At 47.0% G+C, this 27,186-nt stretch overlaps 1 protein-coding gene across 4 annotated transcripts in view; it reads left to right on the plus strand.

Annotated features, from left to right (window-relative positions):
• clasrp (CLK4-associating serine/arginine rich protein) overlaps positions 1–27,186 on the plus strand; it is a 44,121-nt gene that overhangs the window by 9,058 nt on the left and 7,877 nt on the right. For 3 of the 4 annotated variants that reach the window (XM_067974896.1, XM_067974895.1, XM_067974897.1), the window contains 12 exons: positions 1,416–1,512; positions 2,195–2,273; positions 2,391–2,464; positions 3,705–3,746; positions 6,191–6,409; positions 11,385–11,633; positions 12,944–13,147; positions 14,525–14,564; positions 17,684–17,744; positions 18,756–18,814; positions 20,828–20,874; positions 25,184–25,266. In XM_067974896.1, the coding sequence (XP_067830997.1) occupies positions 1,416–1,512; positions 2,195–2,273; positions 2,391–2,464; positions 3,705–3,746; positions 6,191–6,409; positions 11,385–11,633; positions 12,944–13,147; positions 14,525–14,564; positions 17,684–17,744; positions 18,756–18,814; positions 20,828–20,874; positions 25,184–25,266 (1,254 nt within the window). Of the gene's footprint in view, positions 1–1,415; positions 1,513–2,194; positions 2,274–2,390; positions 2,465–3,704; positions 3,747–6,190; positions 6,410–11,384; positions 11,634–12,943; positions 13,148–14,524; positions 14,569–17,683; positions 17,745–18,755; positions 18,815–20,827; positions 20,875–25,183; positions 25,267–27,186 lie in introns of those variants that run through there. The other variant, XR_010958789.1, reaches the window with a different exon arrangement.

A 27,186-nucleotide genomic window follows, 5' to 3' on the forward strand; every position in this document is an offset into this window, starting at 1 on the left:
TCCAGAAGGAGAGAGATTTGAGAGAGAAAGTTAACGGGGTTAAAAATAAGATAAAACTGGGAAATCTGAAATAGGAGGAAATGCTGGAAATACAGAGCAGGTCAGCCAAGTGTTTGAAAAGAGAAAGGACAGGTTAATGTTTCAGATGCTGACGTCTTGAAGGACTTTCATACTGACAGAGCATCTGCAGCCTGAAGCATTTTTTCCCTTTTGATATGCTAATTAACCTGCAGTGCATTTCAAGGTTAAGTGAGTTCTCTATAAAGTTATATAAAGTATTATTAAGTGGTGTAGATAAGCTGAAACAAGAATATTACTTCAGGGTAAATCAGAAGACTTTTGAAGTTAAACATTTTTGTTATGTAGGGAAATGTAACAGCCAATTTGCACACAGCAAGGTCCAACAAACAGCAATGGGGAGAATGACCAATAAATCTCCTTTTTGGTAGTGTTTGATGGAGAACGACGCTGCTTTTTGAATACTGCAATGGGATCTTTTATGTCCACCTGAGCAGGCAGATGAGACCTTGGTTTAACATCTCATCTGAAAGACAACACCTCCGACAGTGCAGCACTCCCTCAGTACTACACTGAAGTGTCAGCCTGGAATACTTGCTCAAGTCTTGGTGTGGGGCTCAAACCCGCAATCTCACGATTCAGACGAGAGTCCTACGAACTGAGCCAAGCTGACACTTCAAATTTAGATTGCACCTTAGAAAATAATTCTTTACTCAGTGATCAACATTTCCAGTTACCTACCAGGTAAGGTAATGGAGTCAGAGACATTCGGGGAGTTCAGAATGCCATTGGATGTTAGGCTAGATGAGGTGAAGTACCAGAGGGACGAGGTCAATGGGCTGAATGGCCTTTTTTTTTAACCTTGACTTGTTCTTGTGTAAACAGCAAGTCTTGTGTGCGCATGCGCAATATTTCCCTCGATAGAAATCGCTGTCCTCGTGAACATGGGTCACACACATGAAGCAGTGAAATCTCTAGATGATATTACATAGAATTTTACAATATAAAAACAGGCCATTTGGCTGAACTGTTCTATGCCAGTGTTTATTCCCCACACGAGCCTCCTCCCACCTTACTTCATCTAATCCTATCAGCATATCCTTTTGATTCCTTTCTCCCTCATGTACTTATGTAACTTCCCCTTAAATGCATCTATTAAGTATCAACTTGTTACAAATTCATCATGGAGCTGACCAGGCACTGGTTTATACAGAGAACCCATAATGTGAATGTTGTTAAGAACTAGGAAGGGAGAGTGGCATCAATTTGTTTCCGAACAAGCAGTTGCCGCCTTTGTCTTTGATGAAAGTGATGCTCGGCTCAGGGTGTTTTGCTGCTGCTAGTCTGGATCATTAGTGGGTTTTAAGTTTTCTGAATATTTACTTCCCGCCCCTAAGATGTTGAAGTGGACGTTGATGAATTAAACTCTGAACAAACCTTGGAGCTGAACAAACTCGCTACCACTTACGGGATGTCTGAAGGTGACTTTGTCAGGTGAGGCTAATGTAGAAGTTATTAAAACGTATCTGTCGTTCAGTGGGCAATTGTGCCATCTCGGATGGTCCTGAGCCAGTCAGAGCAGAAAGGTTCCTGGCTAGTGTGTGCTGAATTAGTGGCGGGGGGGGGGGGGGTGTTGTAAGGGTTACAGTTGTCCATGGTGCCTTTGGATTAAGGAAAGAAAGAACTTGCATTGATATATCGCCTTTCACGTCCTCGCAAAACGCTTCACAGCCAATGAAGTGCTTTCTGAAGTGTAGTCGCTGTTATAAATGTGGGGGGGGGGGGATAAAGCTCATGGAAGAATGATTGATTGGGAGAAAATAGCTTATGGAATAGTAGCCCAGCAAGAGTCAACGCCTTCAGGAGAAGGGGATTGAAAATAAGAAGAAAGGAAAAAAAAAACTTTTTTTTTTCTCTCCGTCTCCCCTCTTCATCCCCCGCCATGTTGCTCGGTGGAGAGGGTGGGCAGGTGACTGTTCTCAAGCGTCTGATGGCACTCTGTGAGCAGACAACACAGAGGGTGACTGCGGGGAACTGCCTGACCATCAGTACCTGCGGGTACAAAGCCCGTCCCCCCTCGCTGCCTGGCGCATGGTGTTCTGGAGGGGGTAGGGTGACATGCTGCCTGGCCTGCTAAGTTGCATTTTAAAACCAATCCTTGTTTTCTGTTTTGAAGGATGCTGCGCAAAGACAAAGAAGAAGTGGAGGCAATAAAACACGCCAAGGCCCTGGAGGAGGAGAAAGCGATGTACTCAGTAAGGACGTTCATTCTTATTTTCGCTGTACCTAACAAGTGAGAGATGGTGTGCCTATCAGGCAGTGTTCGGCTCAGATGAGCAGTGTAATTATTTTGCCCTGTGCTTTGTTTGCAGGGACGGAGGTCTCGACGGCAAAGGAGAGAATTCAGAGAGAAACGTTTGAAGGGGAGAAAAATCAGCCCACCCAGGTACAGACCACCTTTCCCCACTGTTTCGGCTCAGAGCCTCTTCCTTTCAGCCCCCTTTTTTAATCAGGAACGTACCCTCTTTCCTAACCATGGCCGCTCGTCAGCTCCGATCAGCATGACACTGGCCTGGTGAGATTCATGAGATTTTTTAAAATTTTAGTTTTCTCCTGTCCTGAAGGTGCAGATAGATGGGCTCAGTTCCATTCCATCCCAGGACATTCTTTGGTACCTCACCCAAGTAGCCATTCTTCATGCGTGAGCTTGGACAGTGAGTGTCAGTAGACTATTCGACTGCAGAGAGCATCACAAATACACACAACTCTATCCCTGCCCAACATCCCCACGTGTACATTCCACCAAGGGTCACTGTAAAGTGATCCCAGGCTGGAGACCAGGCCGATTATTTTTTTAATCTGCCTGGCTGGCTGCTGAGGAGAGTTTTAGTCCCCATGTGCCACCCCAGCTGAGATCAGCTAGCAGCACACAGACCGTGAATCCAACTGGGGACCATTCTGCTCTGTAGGCTCAGTTACACATTAAAGAAAGACTTGCATTTATGTAGCGCCTTTCATGACCTCAGGACGTCCCAAAGCGTTTTACAGCCAATGAAGTACTTTTGAAGTATAGTCACTGTTGTAATGTAGGAAACGCAGCAGCCAATTTGCGCACAGCAAGATCCCACAAATAGCAGTGATAATGACCAGATAATTTTTTTTTTAATGATGCTGGTTGAAGGATAAATACAGGCCAGGACACCGGGGAGAACTCCCTGCTCTTTGAATACTGTCATGGGATCTTTTATGTCCACCTGAAGGGGAAGACTCAGTTTTACATCTCATCTGAAAGACGGTACCTCCGACAGTGCAGCACTCCCTCACTACTGCACTGGAGTGTCAGCCTGGGTTTTGTGCTCAAGTCTCTGGAGTGGGACTTGAACCCATGACCTTCTGACTCAGACTAGGGTGCTGCCCACCACGGCTGACACTTAAATATTCTCCAGCTGACCTTAATACCATTGATGGTCGGCACCTGGTCTTGGGTGCACGGTTGGGATTGAGAATTTGGAGGAGTGAAGCTGTGTCCCACCATTCCATGATATAGTGGTGTTACCGCCATTTCAGGCAGGCTGGACTGCCTATCGGCAGGGCTATCACTTAAGGGGAGAGATGTTGGGGGAGGGAGGGCAGGGGTAAACGCAATTCAGAGCCGTTGTTTGATGTGCTGCTTTTTTCTTTTTCAGTTATGCCAGGAGAGACAGTCCAACGTATGACCCATATAAAAGGTAAATTCATAACCTTGAGCTGAAGTACGGATCAGAGAGTTAAAACTAATAGGGAAGTCAGCTCCTGTATGGTATTGCAAATTACAGAGCCACAAAGACCCAGAGTGAACGATTTACAGAACTATGCTGGATGTTCTAGCAGGAAGAGTAATGGGGGAAAAAAAGTTGTTTTTTTAAAAAAAACCTTCCTTCCTATTTACACCAATTATCTTCCCTCCTCTCTCAAAGGCATTAATTCCTTGTCCCGTTCCACAGGCCCAGGTACCTTCGTTGTATCATAGTAGGTACAGCACAGAAGGAGGCCATTCAGCCCATCGTGCCTGTGTCGGCTCTTTGAAAGAGCTATCCAATTAGTCCCACTCCCCCTGCTCTTTCCCCATAGCCCTGTAAATTTTTTTCCTTCAAGGATTTATCTAATTCCCTCTTGAAAGTTATTGAATCTGCTTCCACCGCCCTTTCAGGCAGCGCATTCCAGATCATAACAACTCGCTGCGTTTATATTTTTTAAAAAAGTTGTTTCCTCATGTCGCCTCTGGCTCTTTTGCTGATCACCTTAAATCTGTGTCCTCTGATTACCGACCCTTCTGCCACTGGTAACAATATCTCCCTATTTACTCTGTCAAAACCGTTCATGATTTTGAACACCTCTATTAAATCTCCCCTTAACCTTCTCTGCTCTAAGGAGAACACCACCAGCTTCTCCAGTCTGTCCACATAGCTGAAGTCCCTCATCCCTGGCATCACTCTCGTAAATCTCCTCTGCACCCTTTCTAAGGCCTTGACATCCTTCCCGAAGTGCGGTGCCCAGAATTGGACACACTACTCAAGCTGAGGCCCAACCGTGTTTTACAAAGGTTTAGTGAGACTAGACGGTCAGTGTTGGCATGCTGTATCAGTGCTGAGCCCGATCCTGTCCTCACCTGACGTACCCATCCAAACTTTTCCAGCAGAGGTTGCTGGCTGGTGTTCAGGGCTGAGCACTCAGCATGGTTATCCCGGCTGTAGCTCACGAGAGCATCTCTACTGAGATCCTGTCATCTATGCCTTTGCTACTTTGTGTCTTAGACAGTTGAGCCACCAAAGGAGACCCTTAAATAAATGCATACTTGTAGAGAAACTGGCCTCCTTCCCACCCCCTCCTGAGAGCACAGACTCATAGAATCAGGAGGAGGCCATTCAGCCTCCTCAAGCCTGTTCATGATCATTAGATCATGGCTGATCTGCATCTCAACTCCATTTACCTGTTGTTGATTCGTATCCCTTGATACCCTTACCTAACAAAAATCTATCGATCTCAGTCTTGAAAATTTCAATTGACACCAGCATCCACAGCGTTTTGGGGGAGCAAGTTTCAGATTCCCGCTACCCTTTGCGTTAAAAAGTGCTTCCTGATTTTCTAAATGACCTCGCCATTTTAAGATTGTGCCCTCGTGTTCCGGATTTCCCCCACCAAGTGGACTGTTGATCTATGTAGTCTCATGCACTGCATTTCCTAGTGATCGTGGTTGCACAGCACAAAACTGCCCCTAATTCAGCCCGAAGCTAGAAGTGGAAATATTACCCTGGTGCAGTCAGGGATGCTCATCTATGCTGGAATGCACTTTCACAGCAACCTCCAGTACCTTGGAATCGGCCTCACTTTATGCCTGAGGAACAGGGGATTACAGATTGTCATATTTAACGTGGAGACATGCTAAATCTTTCAGTAAAATCCAAAATTTTCAGTTTGCAAAACTTCCGAGTTTGTAGTACCATCCACAGTGCTGGTGTGTTGCAGTTAGGTCCAGTTTGTGCAGGTATGGCGCGGACTGTACTCCCAGTCGCACTCAACAAGAATATCTTGCCCTTTTGTGATAGACTACGGCAGGTGAGCAGGCCAGGCAGTAAGCCCCATGCCAATAATAATATCAGACAGCTATACAGATACAGCTCCTTCTGTTCTGCTGTTTCCCAGTTTGATTTATGATCTCTGGGATTACTGGAGGGCAGCATGTTGTCTTGGATTGTTGATCTATGTAGTCTCATGCACTGCATTTCCTCGTGATCGTGGTTGCACAGCACAAAACTGCCCCTAATTCAGCCCGAAGCTAGAAGTGGAAATATCACCCTGGTGCAGTCAGGGATGCTCATCTATGGTTAGAATTAGGACAGTCATTTGAGGCAGTCTAGAGGGAGCTTTACTCTGCAAACTCGCCTGTGCTGTGCCTGATCTGGGAGTGTGAGATGACTCAGAGTAGACTGAGTGTGATTACTCTGCGCATAACCTTTACTGTATTCATCTGGGAGTGTTTGATGGGCAGTGTTAGGGGCACATTACTCTGCATCCAGCCCGTGTTGTATCGGTACTGGTAGTGTTTGCTGGAGTCCCTCACCGTCATGCGCACAACGTGATCACAAACGGAAGAGATTTCTACAGTGTGAAGTAATACTTGTGGCTCTTCCAGGTCGCAGTCTGAATCTAGCTCAGGGACGAAATCGCGGTCACGTTCGAACTCCCCTACCCACGAAGAGAAGATCACTTACATCACAAGCTTCGGGGGCAGCGAGGACGAGGGTGGATCGACAGCACAGACAGGAGGGGCCTCGGCCAAGGCCCCGTTGGGCAAGCATCGGACCTCCAATTCGCAGCAAAGCTCTGGCACAGGTCATACCAGCTCTTCCCGGTCGGTAATTTTCATAATCATTCCTTTACCGTTCCCAAAGACGCTGCTTGTTCTTCTAGGGTGAAAGGTCAGAACTTCCAAGAGGGGAAGCTTTTGCATTTAGCTGTCTTCTGTTTTGTTTAATTATGAGACAGGCAGGCGATAAGGCCATTGGCCCACTCAGTACAGGTCATGTTGTCATTGATGAAAAGGGGTAGCAGTGAAGATGAGATGAATCAGAAAGCAGTGGTTAGTTGACGCCAAGCTTGGCTTTTAAAAATCTCTGGATTATAGAGAGAGAGACTGGGGGAGGTCCGGAGTTCCAACAGTCTTGAGGTCCTGGGTGCGAATGAGTAGGATGTACTATGCCTGACGGAGGGTTAGACTGTATCTGATCTGTTTTGCCTTAAAGCGTCCAGTAGATCAGGACACCCAAACTGCAGGCTATGGGCCATTTGAGGCCCCTGAGCCCTGTCTCTGTGGCCCACGGAGCCAAACCCACTCAGCCCTATTTGGTTTTTTTTCCTATTTTTAATGTGTGGGCCAGGAGGTTTGGGACAGGCTGTCACCTGTGGTCGGTCAATCCTAGATCACCAAGATGTGTTGGTATCAGCAGCCTGAAATAAGTCTAAATTAAGGGGATCGTGGATTCAAACTTTATATGTGGTCCTGAGGCTCCACCACCCCTGAGGTACAGACACATAGGTAAATCGTAATGGATATCACAGATCTAAAGTAAGTCTGTCTATTTGTCCCTTGACGTGTTGTATTGCTGCAGATTATAACAAATAGTTGGTGTCTGGTCAACTTGTGCCTGTACATGACTGCTTGGTGTGAGTCAGAGTCACCTCGTGCATTGCTGCATGCTGCCAGGAGGGTAGATAGGCCAGGTAATAAGCCCCGTGTTGCTGGAAGGTGGGGGGAAGGGAGGGAGGAGAACAGGCCAGGCAGTAAGCCCCATGTCACTGGAGGTTTGTGAACAGGCCAGGCAGTAAGCCCCATGTCACTGGAGGTTTGTGAACAGGCCAGGCAGTAAGCCCCATGCTCAGAGAGTGGGCAGTCTTAGTATAAGGACCGTGCTGCTGGGTGGCCAGAACTAAGGCCCCATGACCTGGAGAGAGTGAGCTGGTGACTTTACCATTGATGTCCAGAGCCTGTACCAGATTTTATTAAATTCATGATCATAGGCCTGTTTACCTAGGCTGTTGTTTTAAAGAAAACACTAATATTTCATCAGCTTTAAAATCACTGTCTAAATCTCAATTCCCTGAGAGGCAGACAGAGATTCTGAACAGTGAGGTCCAAATAAACCAATGCCTAGCTTTACATTTTTGATTTCTCATTGTCCAGCTAGTGTCATTTTTTTGGCAAGCTAAGCTGCAACAGAGGAAGTTGAAATGACGATGTCTTACTGTACGATGTGACTTTAAAAAAAACTGGGTATTGTACAGTGACTTAATAAACTGGGTTTCAAGAATTGAGTTATGAGGAAAGGTTAAGGAAGTTGGGTTTGTTTTCTTTGGGAACAAAAGGACTTTTAGGAAACCTAATTGAGGTTTATAAGCTTATGAAGGGGAACTGACAAACTAACTGTGGCAAATTATTTAGCACAGTGAAGGGTTCGAACAGCAGGAGACACAGGTTAAAATTAGAAAGGAATGAGAAGCAAAATCAGGCAGATCTTTTTCACCCAAAGCGTTGTAGCATAACTTAGCAGGGAGAGCCATTGATGTGAGCGGTATAATGCTGATCTTTGAAAATGGAACAGGCTTTTGGAGTCTAATGGCCCTTCCTTGGTCCCAAAAGTTATTTTGTTCTAAACTGAGGGACTTTGGTCATGTATATTTGCTGTTTCTTCCCTTCAAAATAATTTGATTTTTTTTCAGTAACTGGTGTAAATTAAAATAAGTGCACTCTGTCGTATTCTTGTGTTTCTGCTCCCAAAATATTGGGCTCCTCTTAATTCCACGTCGAGCAACCACTTCCACTGCATTAAATGCAACATTAGAAAAAGTTAACAAGCACGAGGTTAACAACATTACGCTCAATACAGTGAAGCATCCCAAGGCGTTTCACAAAGGACGACAGCAGACACCAACCAGGAAGTTGGGGAAAGGTGACTGGAGTGTAGCCCAGCGGTAGGTTTCTCAGGAGGTTTTTTGAAGGAGAGAGAGAGATGTAGCAGAGTGGGGAGGTTTGAGAATGGTCGAGAGCAGGGGCCTGATGGATGAAGCTCTGCAGCTGATGGTGGAGCAGCAGGAGGGGGTGCACCATGAAGGGGTCCATGCTAGGGCGTAGTCCTGGAGAAGGTCGGTACAGGATGGAACTCCGGCTTCCAGTTAAAAGTGCACTTGGAAAACTGAGCCTGGGTGGTGACACGTGTGGAATGAGGGTTTCAGCGGCAGGTGAGAGTGAGCTGGGACAGAGGTGCAAAGAGAGGCCTTGTTGACTGGTTGGAGGTTTGAAGGTGGGAGCAGACCACTGAGTTTGATCGTTATTGAGATCAACCTGAGTGGGCAGGGGAATGAAACCGGGCCAAGATGCAGAGCTTCCGGTGAATAGGATGGCTTTGGTCTTGCCAGTGTTTAGCTGGAGGAAGCCCTGGCTCATTTACAGTCTGATATCGATTGGGCAGTTGGACAGCATAGCAGCTGTTGTTGAGGTAAATCTGGGTGTCTTCAACATAGATGTGGTTGCTGGCCCCATGTTTACAGGTAACATTGCTGAAAGGGAACTTGTAAATGAGGAATAGGAGGAGCCCATAAATGGACACGGCAGAAGTTGCTGGGAGAAGAGGCCATTGCTTGAGCTTTGCTGACAAATGAAATGCTGGTGCCACCTAGGTGGACCGTAGAGAAGGAGCGTTGGCATGGTCGACCGTGTTGAGAAGACCAACAAGGGATAAAGCGGCGAGTCATGGATTTGCTGCTGTGAGTGGGCAGAAGCCAGACTGAAGGGATTCAATTGGGAAATTTTGGGAGAGATGGAGTGGAGGTGGCCATTTGTCTCGAGGAAGGGAAAGTTAGAAATGGAGCAGTGGTTAGTGAGCATGGAGGGGCTGATGGTGGGCTTTTTAAAGGGGCGGGGGGTGTGATGGTGTCAGTTTTGAAAACGGCGGGGAGTTTGGGGGGGGCGGGGAGGGAGAATCAGTGCCTAAATCAGGGGAATGGTTCATATCATCAAGCGTTGGGCTAAGGAGCGATGGTCGAATGGCCAGGAAGTGGTTGAGGCAGCACGTGGGTCTTGTGGAGATAAGTCTGTTGAAGGCGGGGCTTAGATGGGGGGGGTGAAGGTGTAGAGTATTCTGGTGAAGGAGACGGCCTGGTATGTTGGGGCCAGAGGAGGTGGTGAGGTAGCTGAGCAGATGGGCCTAATTTCGGAGATGGAGAAATCAAAGATTTGTTTTTAAGAATCAAGGACACGGAGTGGCAGCTCTGGGCTGCTGACTGGCTACAGTTTTTAGTGCAAATAAAGCATCAGTAATATGTGAGTGTGTTATTTATAAGGAGAATATTCACCAGGCGTCTACCACATTGTCTTCTTTTCGCTCCCACTTATTTTCCCTCTTATTTACCCTTAGCCCCTTTCTCCTGGATGTGCCAATTCACGTCAGCGTACGGGTTCCATGGGTATTGCCAGCCCTCCTATAGCTTACCCAAGTAGCCATTCTTCACGTAGAGCCCAGGCACGTGTAGAAAAGGTTCCGCACTTGGGCCAATCTGTGTAGGAGCCGTACTGAGGGAGCGCTGCGTTTTCTTTCAGATGAGATGTTAAACGAACGCCCCATCCTACCTGTTGTAACAGATCCTATGATCGTATTGAGAGAGGGGTTCTCTTGGTCTCCTGACCAACATTTATCCCTCAACCTACACCACCGAAACAGATTAACTGGCCCTATACCTCGTTGCTGTTTGTGGAACCTTGCTGTGCGCACATTGGGCGTTAAGTTTGCCTGCTTGACAACAGTGACTACACTTCAAGAGTAATTAATTGGCAGCGAAGTGCGAAAGATGCTACATAATGCAGGCTCTTCCTTATTTACGAAATTCTACTTGTTTCTAAGCCTTCTACCTTATTTCTTCACTTAGTTGAAAACAGCAGACAGAAGCAAGCCAAGGACGTGGCACAATAGAGCAAAATTGTGTGGGAGTTATGTTCAGTGGTGTTTGCGGCCGTTTTAAAACGAGCAGCAAGCTGGCACTTGTGCTGGCTGTTGATGCATTAAATGTCAATTTTTGTCAAGCACCTTGAATGTTTTAGTATGTTAAAGGCGCTCTATGAATGCAAGTTGATGTTCTTGTAAACTGAACCGTGCTCAGCCAACTTCACTGGCTGCAAAGCTCCCATATTAAAGGAAGAGGTTTTCTGAAATCTTCAGGGCACGATGAGCAAGGACTAACAAAAAAAAAGACTTGCACTTGCATCATATCTCTCAAACAACTCCACATTTCACACAGTTAATTTGAAGTGCAGCGATTGTTGTGTTGGCAAACAGCAGCCATTTTGCGCACAGCAAGATCCCACAGAACTGTTGAGATGTATAACCAGATAATCTGCTTTAGGTGTTGGTGGTCAAAGGAACGTTGGTCAAGACAGGAAGGTAGCTCTATGCTCTTTAAATAGTTCCTCCTGAACCACCACAACAGGCAGATGGGGCTTCTGTTTAACATTACCTTACTTGAAGGACGGCACCTCTGACAATACAGCAATCCCCTCAGTACTTGAGCAGAGCGACATGCCTAGAATAAGTGCTCAAGTCCCGGAGTGGGGCAAAACCTTCTGTCTCAGCGACAAGTGGAACTACCTGAGCCACGCTGACACTGAAATTTAAAACCCAACGAAGGGACTCTGGTTTCCAGTCAGTCGTCCTGGTTTTTGCGTTTGTGATTCTATGATTGTTGGGTATAAGAATAAGAAAGTTGCAGCGTGATTAGTCTCGGTGCCTGCAGACTGAAATGTAATTTATTCTTTTGATTTTCATTTTTCTTTTCTTCAGGCGTCGTTCCTCTTCCTCTTCCTCCTCCAGATCTCGCTTGGACTCTCGCAGCCACAGATCCCGCGGGCACCGCCGGTCGAGTCGCTATTCCCGCTCCCGGTCGCGCTCGCGCAACAGGCATTATTCCGGGTCCCACGGGAGGTACAGCAGAGGGGGGTCCCGAGATGGACGTCGCTGTTCGCGCTCACCATCTCGTTCAGCTGACAGGACTCGATACGTCAGCTCCCGCAGCCGCGGCAGACGGTCCAGGTATGCCGTCAGATCTACGATTGAAGTGGTGATACAGCAGATTATAGGTTATAGCTATCAGGATCAACTGTCTGTGGGGCTCTTTTCTCCTGAAAAGAGAAGGCTGAGGGGTGACCTGATAGAGGTCTTTAAGATTATGAAAAGGTTTGATAGGGTAGACGTAGAGAAAATGTTTCCACCTGTGGGGGAGACCAAAACTAGGAGCCATAAATATAAAATAATCACTAATAAATCCAATAGGGAATTCAGGAGAAACTTACTTAGCCAGAGAGTGGTTAGAATGTGGAACTCCCTACTGCAAGGAGCGGTTGAGGCAAATAGCGTAGATGCAATTAAAGGGAAGTTAGATAAACACATGAGGGAGAAAGGAATAGAAAGATATGCTGATAGGGTGAGATGAAGAGAGGTGGGAGGAGGCTCCTGTGGAGAATAAACACTGGCATAATTGGGCCGAATGGCTTGTTTCTATGCTGTACATTCCATGTAACAAGAACGTGCATTTATATAGTGCCTTTTACATAGAGAAATGTCCCAAGGCGCTTCATAAAGGTGTGAGGAAAAAGATGGAGAGTAGGATGGGAGACCAGAACCTTGGTCAAAGAGTTGGATTTTAAGGAGGGTCTCAAAGGAGGGGAGGGATGGATGGATGGAGTAGGTATTTTAGGGAGTGTATTCCAGAGTGGGGGGCCTAGACAGCAGCCCGTGGTGGGGTGATGCATTGGAGCTGGAGTTAGGATTTAGGGAGTTGTAGGGTTAGATGGGGAGGGGGAGAGGCCATGCAAGGGTAAGGACATTAAACATGAGGCGTTGGAGGACTGGTGATTTGTTTCTAGCTAGCGTAGGTCAGTTTTTCCTGCTGGAAAGTTCAGGTGAGGAGATGGTTAGGCTCGCCTCTGATGCCACATATCCCGCTGGCACTCGCTGCCTAGGTTCACTTGTGCAGAATGACTGGATACACTTAAGGGGAAGCTCGATAAGCACATGAGGGAGAAAGGAATAGAAGGATATGCTGATAGAATTAGATGAAATGGGGCTGGAGGAGGCTCGTGTGGACCATAAACGCTGGCATAGACCAGTTGGGCCGAATGGCCTGTTTCTGTGCTGTAGACTCCACATAATTCTATGTAATACATGTGAGGCAGCAGAGGCAGGTGACACCGTGGAACCGTACCCAGCAATAGTCAGCACCTTCAGGAGAGGTGGGCAGAAAATTGTGGCGGTGAGGGGAAGTGGTTTGTGCTCAAATCACCCATGTACTTACCCCTCCCACCCTCTCATGCTGTTCATTTGTCTTTCCTTCCTATTTTAAGATCAAGGAGTCGTTCCCGCTCGGACGACCGTTACCGCCGGAGCAGCAGGACAAGCTATAGCTCGAGCCGGCGGAGAAACAGCAGCAGTCGGAGTAGCAGCGACAGCCTGAGTGGCTCTCGCAGCCAAAGCAAATCATCGTCCCCCGTCAAAGAGAGCCTGGGGAAAATGGCTGCTTCACCCGCCATGGGCGAAAAACTGAAAAAGTGAGAGCCGGTGTTCAGAAAATTACTCGAATCGCTCATTCCTGTGACCACCCCCCCCCCCTTTTGTTTTTTTTTTTTAAGGCTGGTACGTTACTTTGTGAGTGGGGAGAGTTTGGAGCAATAATCAGAAGGTGCCGATCTCTCATAGCTGTCCTGTCTTAATTGGGACAGCCCACCATGCATGCAGACTCCCAAGCCGTTTGGCTGCTTCCGGTGAAAGAAAATAACACAATCCCACCTGAGGAGCTGAGCCAATTTCCACCTTTCAGGACCGTGTGGAGTGAGGGCCCACTCGCTCTGGGGGTTGAGAACGTAGTGCGGTGGGGCTGTCGGGTGAATACACTTGACGGCGAGCTAAGGTACAGCAGCCGGAAAGGAGTTGAGTTGAGTTGAGGTGAGGGTTTGGGTGCGTTTGTGGGGGGACCCTCCACTTTTGAAGAGGGCATGCTGCCCCTTTCTAAATTTAAAAAAGTTCCGAACAACGTCTGGGAAAGGAGTCCATGAGCCGGACAAAACTGAATTAAAGCATGATTGAAGTGTGCTCGTCCTTGTTACTGACTGTATCTCTGCTGATAATCCAGTTCTTATTAGTCTAGCTCAGTAACTCCTGATTGGTGGCCTGTGTTAATGACTCTTCATTATTTTCTGTACATCTCCACACCCCCTGCTTCCCCCCCCCCCCCCCCCCCAATTTTCTGCCGCCTTCGCAAGGTGTTCACGCTAGCAGGGATACAGCCCCACAGGTGCTGGCTGCTCCTTGCCCTCCTGTCCGCTCTTCATAATGAGTACTGTCTGGCTATTTGACCAGGTAGGGCATCATAGCCAGACTGGCCTCTGTGTATACAACAACAACTTGCATTTATATAGCGCCTTTAATGTAGTAAAAACGGCCCAAGGCGCTTCACGAGCGTAACGAGACAAAATTTAACACCAAACCACATAGAGATATTAGGGCAGAGGACCAAAAGGTTGGTCAAAGAGGTAGGTTTTAAACGAGCGACTTAAAGGAGGAGGGAGAGGTAGCGAGCCGGAGAGGTTTAGTGGGGGAGTTCCAGAGCTTAGGGCCTAGGCAGCTGAAGGCACGGCCACCAACGTACACACACAGCGCACACTTTCCAATAGGACCCACTGGGTAGTAATCAGAAGCATGGACGTTAGTTGATTTTGTACTGTCCTTTTGTAACATATTTACTGCTGCCTGTTCAGATAACTCAGCACAGACCAGCGACTGAACCTGGGACCTGCTGATCTGTATTGTTCCGTACCGCATCAGGTGGGGCAATGCACACGCCGAGCCACAGAGAGCTGCTGGTTTAAATGCATTGTGTCCTCCTAGCCACTCTCTTAACTTTGCTGTCTCTCTCTCTCTTTTTCCAGGTCTGACACTCCTGTGGGTAAAGAATCCGGAGCTGCCAAAGTCAGTAAGAATTTTACCTCACCTCCGTTAAACACAGCCCCTCTGAAAACCTCACAGAAACATTCACGCAGCCTCAAGTAGTCTTTCAGCAACTTTTATTCGCTTTTTCTTTCTAACCTGAAATTGTCCTTGAGGCCGTGTTACCGGTAACACAAAGCAGAATGCACATCAGTTTGGCAGTACCTTGCTCACACACTGAAACTGTTTTTATTTTAATGAGTTCCTAAGATGTTCCCTTTCAGCGTTCCTCAAACTGTGCTAAACATTCGAAGGCAAGGACTTGTGGAAGAGACGGGCCTTGTTGGTTCTAATGTTTTCTCTTTCTTATGATTTTATTAATGCTATAAAGTTACTGCGAATATATTTTAGAATTGGCTATGGGTTTTTAATTTGTTACAGGTTTTTTCATTGACTGCTTTACCAGCTGTTGTCTGCTGTCTATCTTTTGTAGGATGCAGACTTCCAGCCAACAAACCTTACTTCCTTTTTATTACAATTTTTGGTTATGCATTTCCTATTCAATTTTGCTATGTCAACTGTCACAACGTAGTTGCAGGTGCTGGTCATTGGGGGGGCACTGTTGCGCGAGGTACAAGAAAATGGTCAACCCTCATGGAGTTGTACCCCAGTAAGAGTTAGCACCATACAGAGAGAAGGGGGAAGATGATTAGAGGGGAGATAAGAGCTAAAACCGAACTCATCCTCAATTGGGTTAATGTCCTATAGTTAGCTGAACAGGATGCATTACATTCAACGTACTTGAGATCCAGCAGTGAATGGTTCTCGGTGCTAGATTTAAAGCGGTAAGGTGCTTGAGCCCTCAGGCTGCTGTATTTGGATAACCATGTAGAGTTCTGTAAATAGGCACGGTGAGGGTTTAAATACTCATGGGATCCCGGGGGCTCGACATGTTAGCTTTGATCATGTATTGGCTGACCACCTGTCTAACCCTGAGCTCCTAAAAGCAGCTGTTTAAAGAAGTGGTTTTCAAACTCCTCTGTGTGAAGGGAGACCCCGTGGAAATAAGTGGCACACTCCTGGGGACCCCCCTACAAGTTTTAAAACTGACCCTGGGACCCCCTGTAAATTTTCACACTGTCCATTGATCCCTTGTTCTAATTTCCACAAGACTGTTGTTAGCCACCCAAAGACAGACTGTGCTGTGGATAAGAACCCACGTTTATATAGCACCTTCAAGTCCTTTCAATACCCCAAAATGCTTCACAGCCACTAAATTACTTTTGAAGTGCAGTCACTCTCCTTATGCAGATAGACGTGGCAGCCAATTTACGCACAAATAGTAATGAGATAAATAACCAGTGTTTGGATGAGAGATAAATGTTGAAGAGGATACAGAGAGCTCACCTGCTGTTTGAATAGTGCTATAGAATCTTTTACATCCACCTGAACTGGCAAATGGGGCCTCAAATTAACATCTCATCTGACAACGCAGCGCTTCCCCCAGTGCTGCACTGAAGTGTTAGCCGTGGCTCAGTGGATAGCATTCTCGCCCCTGAGTCAGAAGGTCGTGGGTATGAGTCCCACTCCAGAGACTCGAGCGCATAATCTAGGCTGACACTTCAGCGCAGTGCTAAGGGAGTGCTGCACTGTTGGAGATGCCGTCTTTCGGATGAGACGTTACACCGAGGCCCCGTCTGCCCCCCTCAGGTGGATGTAAAAGGACACTATTTTAGAGAAGAGCAGGGGAGTTCTCCCCGGTGTCCTGGCCAATTTTTATCTCTCAACCAACATCACTTCAAAAAAAAAACATTATCTGGTCATCATCACATTGCTGTTTGTGGGAGCTTGCTGTGGGAAAATTGGCTGTCGCGTTTCCTATATTACAACAGTGATTACAAAAAAGTACTTCATTGGCTGTAAAGTGTTTTGGGACATCCTGAGGTCTTGAAAGGCGCTTATATAAATGCATCTTTCTTTTATGTGCTGGAGTGGGGCTTGAACTCAACCTTCAGATTCAGGTGAGAGTGCTATCAACTGAGCCAAGCTGCCACTGGTTGCAGAAGACATGTTTTTATTAGTATAAGACAACAGAAATAATGCACCATTAAGTCGACAAACAGTGGGGAAAAAGTGGATACAGAATTTGTGACACCCCGTGTGTGATGTTCAGGCCCAGACAGGGAGATCTGAGCTCACACCTGCCCCTGAAATTTCCTTGTGGAGCCCAGGCTGAAAGCCCCAGGTTCGAAGATGAGTTCAATTTCTCATGGTCAGTTGTGCTTCTTTTGTAACTGACCTGCCGCCTTAGCGAAGCACACCTTCCCTCGTTGGTCACTGACACATCTCCGCACCAGAATCAAAAGAAACCTCACTGTGGCATTTAACACTCTTAGTTCTTAGTGTAATCCAGTGTCCAAAGCTGAACAAGAAATCAGTTCTGTCAATTTTTAATAAACAATTAACTCCCAAAAGGTTAGATTGCAAAACTGGATGAATTAGTTTGTGACATTGGCATGACTGAGGCTCAAGGAACTGTTTTAATATTCAACAAAAAGATTGCAACAGAGTGCCCAAGGTTACACTGTGTCGTGCACTTGGGTTGAGGTGCTCGGGGACTGATACTGTGTGTTAACTTCCTAAAGGGCTAGGTATTAAACCGAGGATTTGCCCCGGTGCTGCGATCAGCGCGCTCTGCGTCAGTACTGTACTTTGTTTCATGTTACGGGAGGTTTTGTTTCATGGGTTACCAAGGCTGTGGGGTGGGGCATGGATCAGCACTGCCCTCTAGCTGTGCTTTGTGGCACGGTTGTATATTGCAGAGAATTCAAAATCAGATTGCATCTATTTTTATTGAAGTGTTGCTGCATGTTTTGTGTGTAATAAACCCTTACTTTATGTTTACATTCTTCTAGGTTACAGAGAACCTTTAAATGTAACTTGAAATGATGGAACTTTAATGTAAATCTCCCTGGTCTGTGTCGTACTCTTGATTTCCCACAGGCCGATTTGTTGACTGTCGATAAGGCAGTTGCAATTTCCAGGGTGAAAACTGAGCACCATTTTGTCCTGTTCCTCTCGATGCCACGCTGCAGGATTTTATACTTGTCTGACCCGGTGGAAGATTTCCTTGTGCAAATGTTACTATATTTTTTTTTCAGCCAAAGCTGACGCCACAGGAGAAGCTGAAACTCCGCATGCAGAAGGCACTGAATAAACAATGTAAGGAGCTTTTGTCCTGGATTGTATCTTCTAACCTTTCGGGGGGGTTTTTTGTGTAAATTTTGTGCCCTTCAAGGTGAGGGGTGTGTTAGTACTTTGACTAAGTGTCAGCAACAAGTACTCCCAAGTCTGGTACCAGTATGGGTTACATACATAGTAAAGCTACTTCCACACTGTCCCGTCGAGCACTCTGTGGGCAGGTGCAGCGCAGATTAGATTTCAGAGTAAAGCACCTCTACACTGTCCCGTCAAACACTCCCAGGGCAGGTACAGCACGGGTTAGATTTGGAGTAAAATTCCTTCTGCCCTGTCCCAACCATGTGCCTTAGATGAGCTCCTCTATTGCATTGTTGAGCTATTTTCTGCACAGTTCCACAGGTGCAAGTTGCGCCCCAGTATACCTCCCATGTGGCCATTCTTCACATGTAACCTTGAACAGTGATGGCTGAGTGCCTATTTGTCTCTGGAGGGCTTCGCAACCAAACCTGATCGCACCCTCGCCCAATGCCCACTGTCTAGGAGGGTCATCAGACAGCAATCTGGAGGAAGGAATCCCGGACTGATTTCTCCCCCCTCCCCCCTGGCTGCCGAACCCAGGTGTGCTGAGGTGATTCGTAGTTTCCGCCGCCCGCTGGCCCCAGAGAAGGCGGGCTAACTCCGTGCCGACTGAGGATCGCACCTGGTGCCTCCTTGGTCTGCAAAGCTTGGTAACACAATCAGCAGTGAATCTACCAAATCAACACAGCCCACAGGAATTGTGAGTGGCTGTAGCAGAAGGAAAGGGGGAAGTGATCAGTTCCAAGTGCAGACACGCCTTGTATCCGCTGTAGGAGCAGTGACCCTGGCAGGGTGTTTGTGGATTAGCATGCAATACTGATAGCCATAGTTGCTTGTCTGTGGAGGCGGGAGCAGATGGATTAAGATGAGTTGGGGATAGAGATGTGCAAGAGGGGAATACTTGGGACTGCCTTATACACGCATAAAAAAAGTAACTTTGTTTTTTGCCACCAGTTAAAGCAGATAAGAAGGCGGCGCAGGAGAAACAGCTACAGCAAGAACAGGAGCGACAGGTAACCTCCCAGAGCAACAGCAGCACTCAAACCACTTGTAGTGTTGATGCAGATGAGAGGAATTTAGAAACATAGGAACAGGAGGAGGCCATTCAGCCCTTCAAGCCTGTTCTGCCATTCAGTTAGATCACGACTGATCTATCCCTCAACTCCATTGCTCCATATCCCTCGATACCCTATCGATCTCAGTCTTGAGCATTTCAATTGACCCCCAGCATCCACAGACTTTTGGGGGAGCAAGTTCCAGATTTCCACTACCCTTTCTGTGAAAAAACGTGCTTCCCGATTGGCCTGGCTCTAATTTCATTGTGCTCCCTTGTTCTGGCTTTCCCCCACTAGAGGAAATAGTTTCTCTGTATCAACCCTATCGATTTCCTTTGACGTTTTAAACGCCTCAACCATCTAAACTCAAGGGAATACAAACCAAGCTTATGCAACCTGTTCTCATGTTTAACCCTTTAAACCCAGATATAATTCTGGTGAATCTGCGCTGCACCCCCTCCAAGGTCAGTATAGCTTTCCGGAGGTGCAGTGCCCAAAACTGTACTCCAGATGGGGTCTGACCAAGGCTCTGTGCAACTGAAGCATAACTTCCTCACTTTTGAATTCTAATCTCCTTGAGATAAAGGCCAACATTCCATTAGCCTTTCTGATTACTTGATAGACTTGTATTTAAGGGGCCTGTATCATGTCTCATTATCCCACGTAGGTTGTGTTCAGTGCAGATCAGGGCTCTGTGTACAGGGCTACACACCATGGAGTCCTCGGGGGGACCTCATAACATTTAAATCCCTGTTCCCATTAATTTCCACGTATCCCATGTTGCTGGTGTTCCGATCGAGGATTTATCCACCGGTGAGCAACAGAATTAAGAAAAGCCCCAACAAAGTTCAACCAGTAGGAAATATAAGCACAAATAGGGCTGAGTTGCCGCACCCTCACCCTGATTACATTCCCCACACTGCCACTTGCTCGGCTGAACCCATCATTGTGTGACTTGGGTGTCCTGTTTGCCTCAAGCTGAGCTTCAGACCCCATATCTGCAATATCACCTGCATCTGTCGAGGGTTTTGAGATTTCGGGGCCAGACGTGGCCGCCGTTTGGACCCCCCCTACAACCCCGGGCCAGGTCTTGAACTTCTTGAATGCCTTCCAGAAGTGTACGTTTAACTGGCTTCTCCTGGGCTATGTGGTTCCACGTGTGTCACAGACCATTGGTATCTGATCTTGGCCAGGCTATGGGAAGGGGTGGAGACGGAGAAGATAGTTTGTCGTTGCGAAGATTGCTCGGAGTAGTCTTTATCCTTCGGGTTAATCATAGGGCAGCAGGATGACTTTGCCGCAGAGCGAGGGACAAAGTATTTCGTAGTGGTTCAGCCAGATCTGGGCGGGTGGAACATCAGGCCAGCCTGCCGCTCTCAGACTTGACCATGTGGATGTAGGGATTGTATGCGAGGGAGGGCAGGATATAGGAGACTGAGAGACTGGGTGATGACATTGAAGCCAGAAACAAGGGAGCTGTTCAGCAAGTTAGCAGTGTCAGTGATATAGGAAGGCCAGAGGAGAGAGCACTGGGGGTACTTTATTCCGGGGGGGGTGGGGGGAATGACATTAACAGGGTTTGATCAAGATATGGATGTTGAGCGAGACATTGAAGTGATCAGAGAAACTGGAAAAGAGTGGGCAGGGGGAATTTTAGGTCACGGTTAAAATCGTCAAGATTGAGCAGACGGTGGCAAGAAAGCAGGTCAGCTGGAGAGCAGTGTGGAATGAGTTGGGAGACCGAGGGGGGCATGATACACGGAACAGAGATTGGGTATAAGAAGGAGCAGGGGTAAAGGGAAACAGGAAAACGGTGACAGTGCGTGTGACTGGCAGCCAAATTCGTGCACAGGTGGGCGCAGAGAAACCTTGTTACATGCAGAAACTGTAGAACGATCTATTCGTGACTGAACAAACCACCAGGGACCCTGTGACTCATTTTTGTTTAACTGTGTGTTCTGTTTCTTTCAGGAGCGTGAGGACGAGCTGCGAGCAATGGCTCGAAAAATCAGACTAAAGTAATGCTTTTCTGCTCACTCCATGTTTCTATCTGTTTGTCTGTGCACGGTAAATTCCTGTAAAGCTGCCACAATCTGCTCTCGTTAACAGGTTGATTTCCAATTGATTTCACTGATGATGAACAGATGGTGTTGCATGGATCAAACTCTCTTAGAGACAAATATCTTTTTTTAACTTTCTGCATTCTCGTGTTTTTTGAATGGATTGGGCGATTCTGTAACCTACAATAGATTTGTTTTGTCTTCAGTGCTGCTCGCAATTCACCTGCCCTCCCTCCTGCACTTGTTCAGTTTTCTCCCCTTTTTCAAAGACACCGACTCCTGTTGGAATCGCGCTCTATCTTCATGTCTGAACCCAGGCTGAGGCATCAGACATAAGGTCGATCTTATTCTCACATTGACACCCTCACTCCCCCCACCCCAGCCTTACTCACTGAGGCCAATTACTGCCCTGCCAAGATCAGCTAAATCAGCACCGACCGCGGTCTAACCCACCACCTTCCTGGACTCTGTGGCTCAGAACGGACTATTGTGGGACTTGCAGTCTTATTTTTCGATCTGAAAAGTTCAGTACAGAGTAGGAGGTTAGCGCTGTCCTTAACTAAAACTGGTTGCTGAAGAGTACAGGCATTGTTTGTACATGTTCTAATTCTCCAGCAGAGGGCAGGACTATCAGCAGTAAAGGATTAGCACACTGCTTATTCTGTACTGAGCTCCCACGAGGTGTCTCCTGAGCTCTCTCATCTCAAAATGAATGGAACATTGATTCCTCAGAGTGTAGCCGAAACTAGTGTGATCATTTGCACTCCAGTATCTTTTTGTGCTTCCTTCAGAATCTGCTTGTGGCCTAGTTTCATCAACCACAGCTAAAAGAATTATTTTCCTTGTTAAAAGCAGTACAGTCATAGAAGTTACAACATGGAAACAGGCCCTTCGGCCCAACATGTCCATGTCGCCCAGTTTATACCACTAAGCTAGTCCCAATTGCCTGCACTTGGCCCATATCCCTCGATACCCATCTTCCCCATGTAACTGTCCAAATGCTTTTTAAAAGACAAAATTGTACCCGCCTCTACTACTGCCTCTGGCAGCTCGTTCCAGACACTCACCACCCTTTGAGTGAAAAAATTGCCCCTCTGGATCCTTTTGTATCTCTCCCCTCTCACCTTAAATCTGTGCCCCCTCGTTATAGACTCCCCTACCTTTGGGAAAAGATTTTGACTATCGACCTTATCTATGCCCCTCATTATTTTATAGACTTCTATAAGATCACCCCTTAACCTCCTACTCTCCAGGGAATAAAGTCCCAGTCTGTCTAACCTCTCCCTGTAAGTCAAACCATCAAGTCCCGGTAGCATCCTAGTAAATCTTTTCTGCACTCTTTCTAGTTTAATAATATCCTTTCTATAATAGGGTGACCAGAACTGTACACAGTACTCCAAGTGTGGCCTCACCAATGCCCTGTACAACTTCAACAAGACATCCCAACTCCTGCATTCAATGTTCTGACCAATGAAACCAAGCATGCTGAATGCCTTCTTCACCACCCTATCCACCTGTGACTCCACTTTCAAGGAGCTATGAATCTGTACTCCTAGATCTCTTTGTTCTATAACTCTCCCCAACGCCCTACCATTAACGGAGTAGGTCCTGGCCCGATTCGATCTACCAAAATGCATCACCTCACATTTATCTAAATTAAACTCCATCTGCCATTCATCGGCCCACTGGCCCAATTTATCAAGATCCCGTTGCAATCCTAGATAACCTTCTTCACTGTCCACAATGCCACCAATCTTGGTGTCATCTGCAAACTTACTAACCATGCCTCCTAAATTCTCATCCAAATCATTAATATAAATAACAAATAACAGCGGACCCAGCACCGATCCCTGAGGCACACCGCTGGACACAGGCATCCAGTTTGAAAAACAACCCTCGACAACCACCCTCTGTCTTCTGTCGTCAAGCCAATTTTGTATCCAATTGGCTACCTCACCTTGGATCCCATGAGATTTAACCTTATGTAACAACCTACCATGCGGTACCTTGTCAAATGCTTTGCTGAAGTCCATGTAGACCACGTCTACTGCACAGCCCTCATCTATCTTCTTGGTTACCCCTTCAAAAAACTCAATCAAATTCGTGAGACATGATTTTCCTCTCACAAAACCATGCTGACTGTTCCTAATTAGTCCCTGCCTCTCCAAATGCCTGTAGATTCTGTCCCTCAGAATACCCTCTAACAACTTACCCACTACAGATGTCAGGCTCACTGGTCTGTAGTTCCCAGGCTTTTCCCTGCCGCCCTTCTTAAACAAAGGCACAACATTTGCTACCCTCCAATCTTCAGGCACCTCACCTGTAGCGGTGGATGATTCAAATATCTCTGCTAGGGGACCCGCAATTTCCTCCCTAACCTCCCATAACGTCCTGGGATACATTTCATCAGGTCCCGGAGATTTATCTACCTTGATGCGCGTTAAGACTTCCAGCACCTCCCTCTCTGTAATATGTACACTCCTCAAGACATCACTATTTATTTCCCCAAGTTCCCTAACATCCATGCCTTTCTCAACCGTAAATACCGATGTGAAATATTCATTCAGGATCTCACCCATCTCTTGTGGTTCCGCACATAGATGACCTTGTTGATCCTTAAGAGGACCTACTCTCTCCCTAGTTACCCTTTTGCCCTTTATGTATTTGTAGAAGCTCTTTGGATTCACCTTTGCCTGATCTGCCAAAGCAATCTCATATCCCCTTTTTGCCCTCCTGATTTCTCTCTTAACTCTACTCCGGCAATCTCTATACTCTTCAAGGGATCCACTTGATCCCAGCTGCCTATGCATGTCATATGCCTCCTTCTTATTTTTGACTAGTGCCTCAATCTCCCGAGTCATCCAAGGTTCCCTACTTCTACCAGCCTTGCCCTTCACTTTATAAGGAATGTGCTTACACTGAACCCTGGTTAACACACTTTTGAAAGCCTCCCACTTACCAGACGTCCCTTTGCCTGCCAACAGACTCTCCCAATCAACTTCTGAAAGTTCCTGTCTAATACCATCAAAATTGGCCTTTCCCCAATTTAGAATTTTAACTTTTGGGCCAGACCTATCCTTCTCCATAGCTATCTTAAAACTAATGGAATTATGATCACTGGTCCCAAAGTGATCCCTCACTAACACTTCTGTCACCTGCCCTTCCTTATTTCCCAAGAGGAGGTCAAGTTTTGCCCCCTCTCTAGTCGGGCCATCCACATACTGAATGAGAAATTCCTCCTGAATACACTCAACAAATTTCTCTCCATCCAAGCCCCTAATGCTATGGCTGTCCCAGTCAATGTTGGGAAAGTTAAAGTCCCCTACTATTACCACCCTATTTTTCTTGCAGCTGTCTGTAATCTCCTTACATATTTGCTCCTCAATTTCCCGTTGACTATTTGGGGGTCTGTAGTACAATCCTATCAAAGTGATCTCTCCCTTCTATGTGTACCCAGCACTGTACTCATCCTACACGTACATAGATGCCGTGCTGCTCTATGTGCAGCTCCTGTGCACAGGCTTGGTACGTTTCATTTATTAACAATGCTGTGTAGCTTCTCCAGTCGTTCAGTGAGTGAGACATAGAACATGCCAGGGATCAAAGTTTTGTGTTAGCTGATCTCAACCAGGGCAGAAACTGGCTGCAGGATTACTGGCTTAGGGAGGGTAATAATCAGTCGAGGTTCCTGTTCCTGATCACTATCCAGTGATTCCTGATGGAAAATGCATGTGTGTAGATGTCAGATGAGACAGGATTGGGCTTGGCTGGAAAACCCCCTCCCAACCGACTTGCAAACGCTCAGCCAACACTTAATCCCCAATTTTGACCAAACCCGCTGGGCGGGAATGAAGCCAGGTTCGAGTCCATAGCCTGCTTTACACCCCATCCGATTATGTGAAGTCAATAGAGGGGAAAAAATCAGGCAGGGTGCAAAACAACCTGAACTCTCACTATTCCTATTGGGTGGCTCAGGTTAAAATCATGACTTCGGTGCTTAGGCTTACACGTGAATAATGGCCCCTCGGGTGAGGATCCGGTGTCCGAGGACATTCCCGGGCCAGGTTCAGTGACTTCAGGGGAGATGCAGAGAAGATGTTTGGAGGTGGGCGGAGAAATAATTCAGTTTCATTTGAAGCTTTTACCATAAAGATTCTTTTCATCTAGGCACCCAGGTAGTATCAGTATCGGGGAGTTTGGAACTGTGTGATTGTCTGGCAGCGTTTAGGGGCACAGGTGATGCAAGTGCTGTTTTTTTTTTGCGCAGGGAGAGGGAACGCAGAGATAAAGAGCGGGACGAGTGGGAGAAAGAGTACCCAAGAAGAAGTCGCTCCTCCTCGCCAAGGCACGGTGCGTATGAGCTGTGAGCAATGTCCTTGTGAAGGGAGCGATAGTGGCGGAATTCCAACTTGATTTCGCTCGCTGCTGTAGAATATTTAGCATCAGCTCCCCATATCCCTCCGGAGGAGGGGGGTAAGTGCACTGCCCACTGTGGGATTGAGCCATCAGAAGAGGAAGGTTCTGTGCCGTTAAGTGTCGGCCGTGGCTCAGTGGACACCACTCTCCCCCTCTGAGTCAGAAGGTTGTGGGTTCAAGCCCCACTCCAGTGACTTGAGCACAAAATCTAGGCCGACACTCCCAACGCAGTACTGTGGGAGTGCTGCACTGTTGGAGGTGTCGTTTTTAGATGGGGTGAGAGGAGGATCGTGTGGAGCATAAACACCGGTATGGACCAGTTGGGCCAAATGGCCTGTTTCTGTGCTGTAAATTCTATTATCCCCAGTCTGTGCCAAGTTATCCAATCTCGGCCAGGGCAGCAGTAGAGGAGCTGCATTTGACCCTGATAATTCTTGAGCTAGGGTAAGGGAGCAGGGCTCCAAATCAGTTGGGAACTCCTGCGCCAGAGGTTGGGGGTGGGGTGTAGTGAGGAAAGGAATTTTAAATCAGTCATAGTTCCTGCTCCGGATCACACTCCCCTGCTGAAAGGTCCCATGTGTGTGGGCATTGGGTTGAGGATGGGATCGGGGGTCAGCAATGAGGTCCCCATGGTTGAATGGTCCTCCAATACTCATACGTCAACAGTGGGTGACTTGGGCACTAGGTATTAGTGGCCAGTACTTGTGGAACCCTTAGGAGAGAAGACTGAGAGGTGACCTGATCGAGATCTTTAAAATTATGAAGGGGTTCGATAGGGTAGACATAGAGAAGATGTTTCCACTTGTGGGGAATCCAAAACTAGGTGCCATAAATATAAGATAGTCACTAATAAATCCAATAAGGGATTCAGGAAAAAATTCTTTACCCAGAGAGTGGTTAGAATGTGGAACTTGCTACCACAAGGAGTAGTTGAGGCGAATAGTGTAGATACATTTAAGGGGAAGCTCGATAAACACATGAGGGAGAAAGGAATAGAAGGATATGCTGATAGGGTGAGATGAAGAAGGGTGGGAGGAGCCTCGTGTGGAGCATAAACACTGGCATAGACCAAATGGCTGTAAAATTCTGTGTAACTTGGAAAATGATCGGTTCAGGCTGCCTTTTTGTTTCCGGTTCAATTTCCGTTGACACTGGTTAAAGCCGCTGGGAACTTGGTGTTGTTTTACAGTCTGCATCGTTACATTTTAAAATGCCTAGTGAAAAGTGTTTAAGGTTTTGTTTCTAAATTTATTATAAAGAGACCAAGTGCTGACAGATCTGGTTGACAGGCAAACGCACTGCTAGCTGGGGCACTGAATCATGTTTCCAACTTGGCATCCGTTCTTCAGATGAGACGCTTAACCGAGACCCCGTCTGCCCTCTCTGCTGGACATAAAAGATCCCACTGCTACTGTTTCGAAGAAGAGCAGGGGGAGTGCTCCCACGGTGTTCTGGTCAATATTTATCCCTCAACCAACATCTAAAACAGATAATCTGATCGTTACCGCAGTGCTGTTTGTGGGAGCTTGCTGTGCGCAAGTTGGCTGCTGCGTTTCCTACATTACAACTTCAAAAGGGCGTTATTGGTTGTAAAGCACTTTGGGACGTCCTGAGGCTGTGAAAGGCGCTATATAAATGCAAGTCTGGCTATATTTGATGTGTTGCAGTAATGCATTGTGCCACCAGGTGGTGTTCCAGCTTCATTGTGTCTGAATCCTCCAGCAACCTGCAGTGACCCTTCAAACCTAATAACAGATGAGGTTCACCGAGGAGCTGTTCGCCCCGTCCTTACAGTGAGCTTGGCTGAGGACAGAACCCATCGGCAGCAACTTCAGTATAAACCCACCCACCCCC

This window comes from Heptranchias perlo, chromosome 41, assembly GCF_035084215.1.
Source record: "Heptranchias perlo isolate sHepPer1 chromosome 41, sHepPer1.hap1, whole genome shotgun sequence".
Classification (NCBI taxonomy): Eukaryota; Metazoa; Chordata; class Chondrichthyes; order Hexanchiformes; family Hexanchidae; genus Heptranchias; species Heptranchias perlo.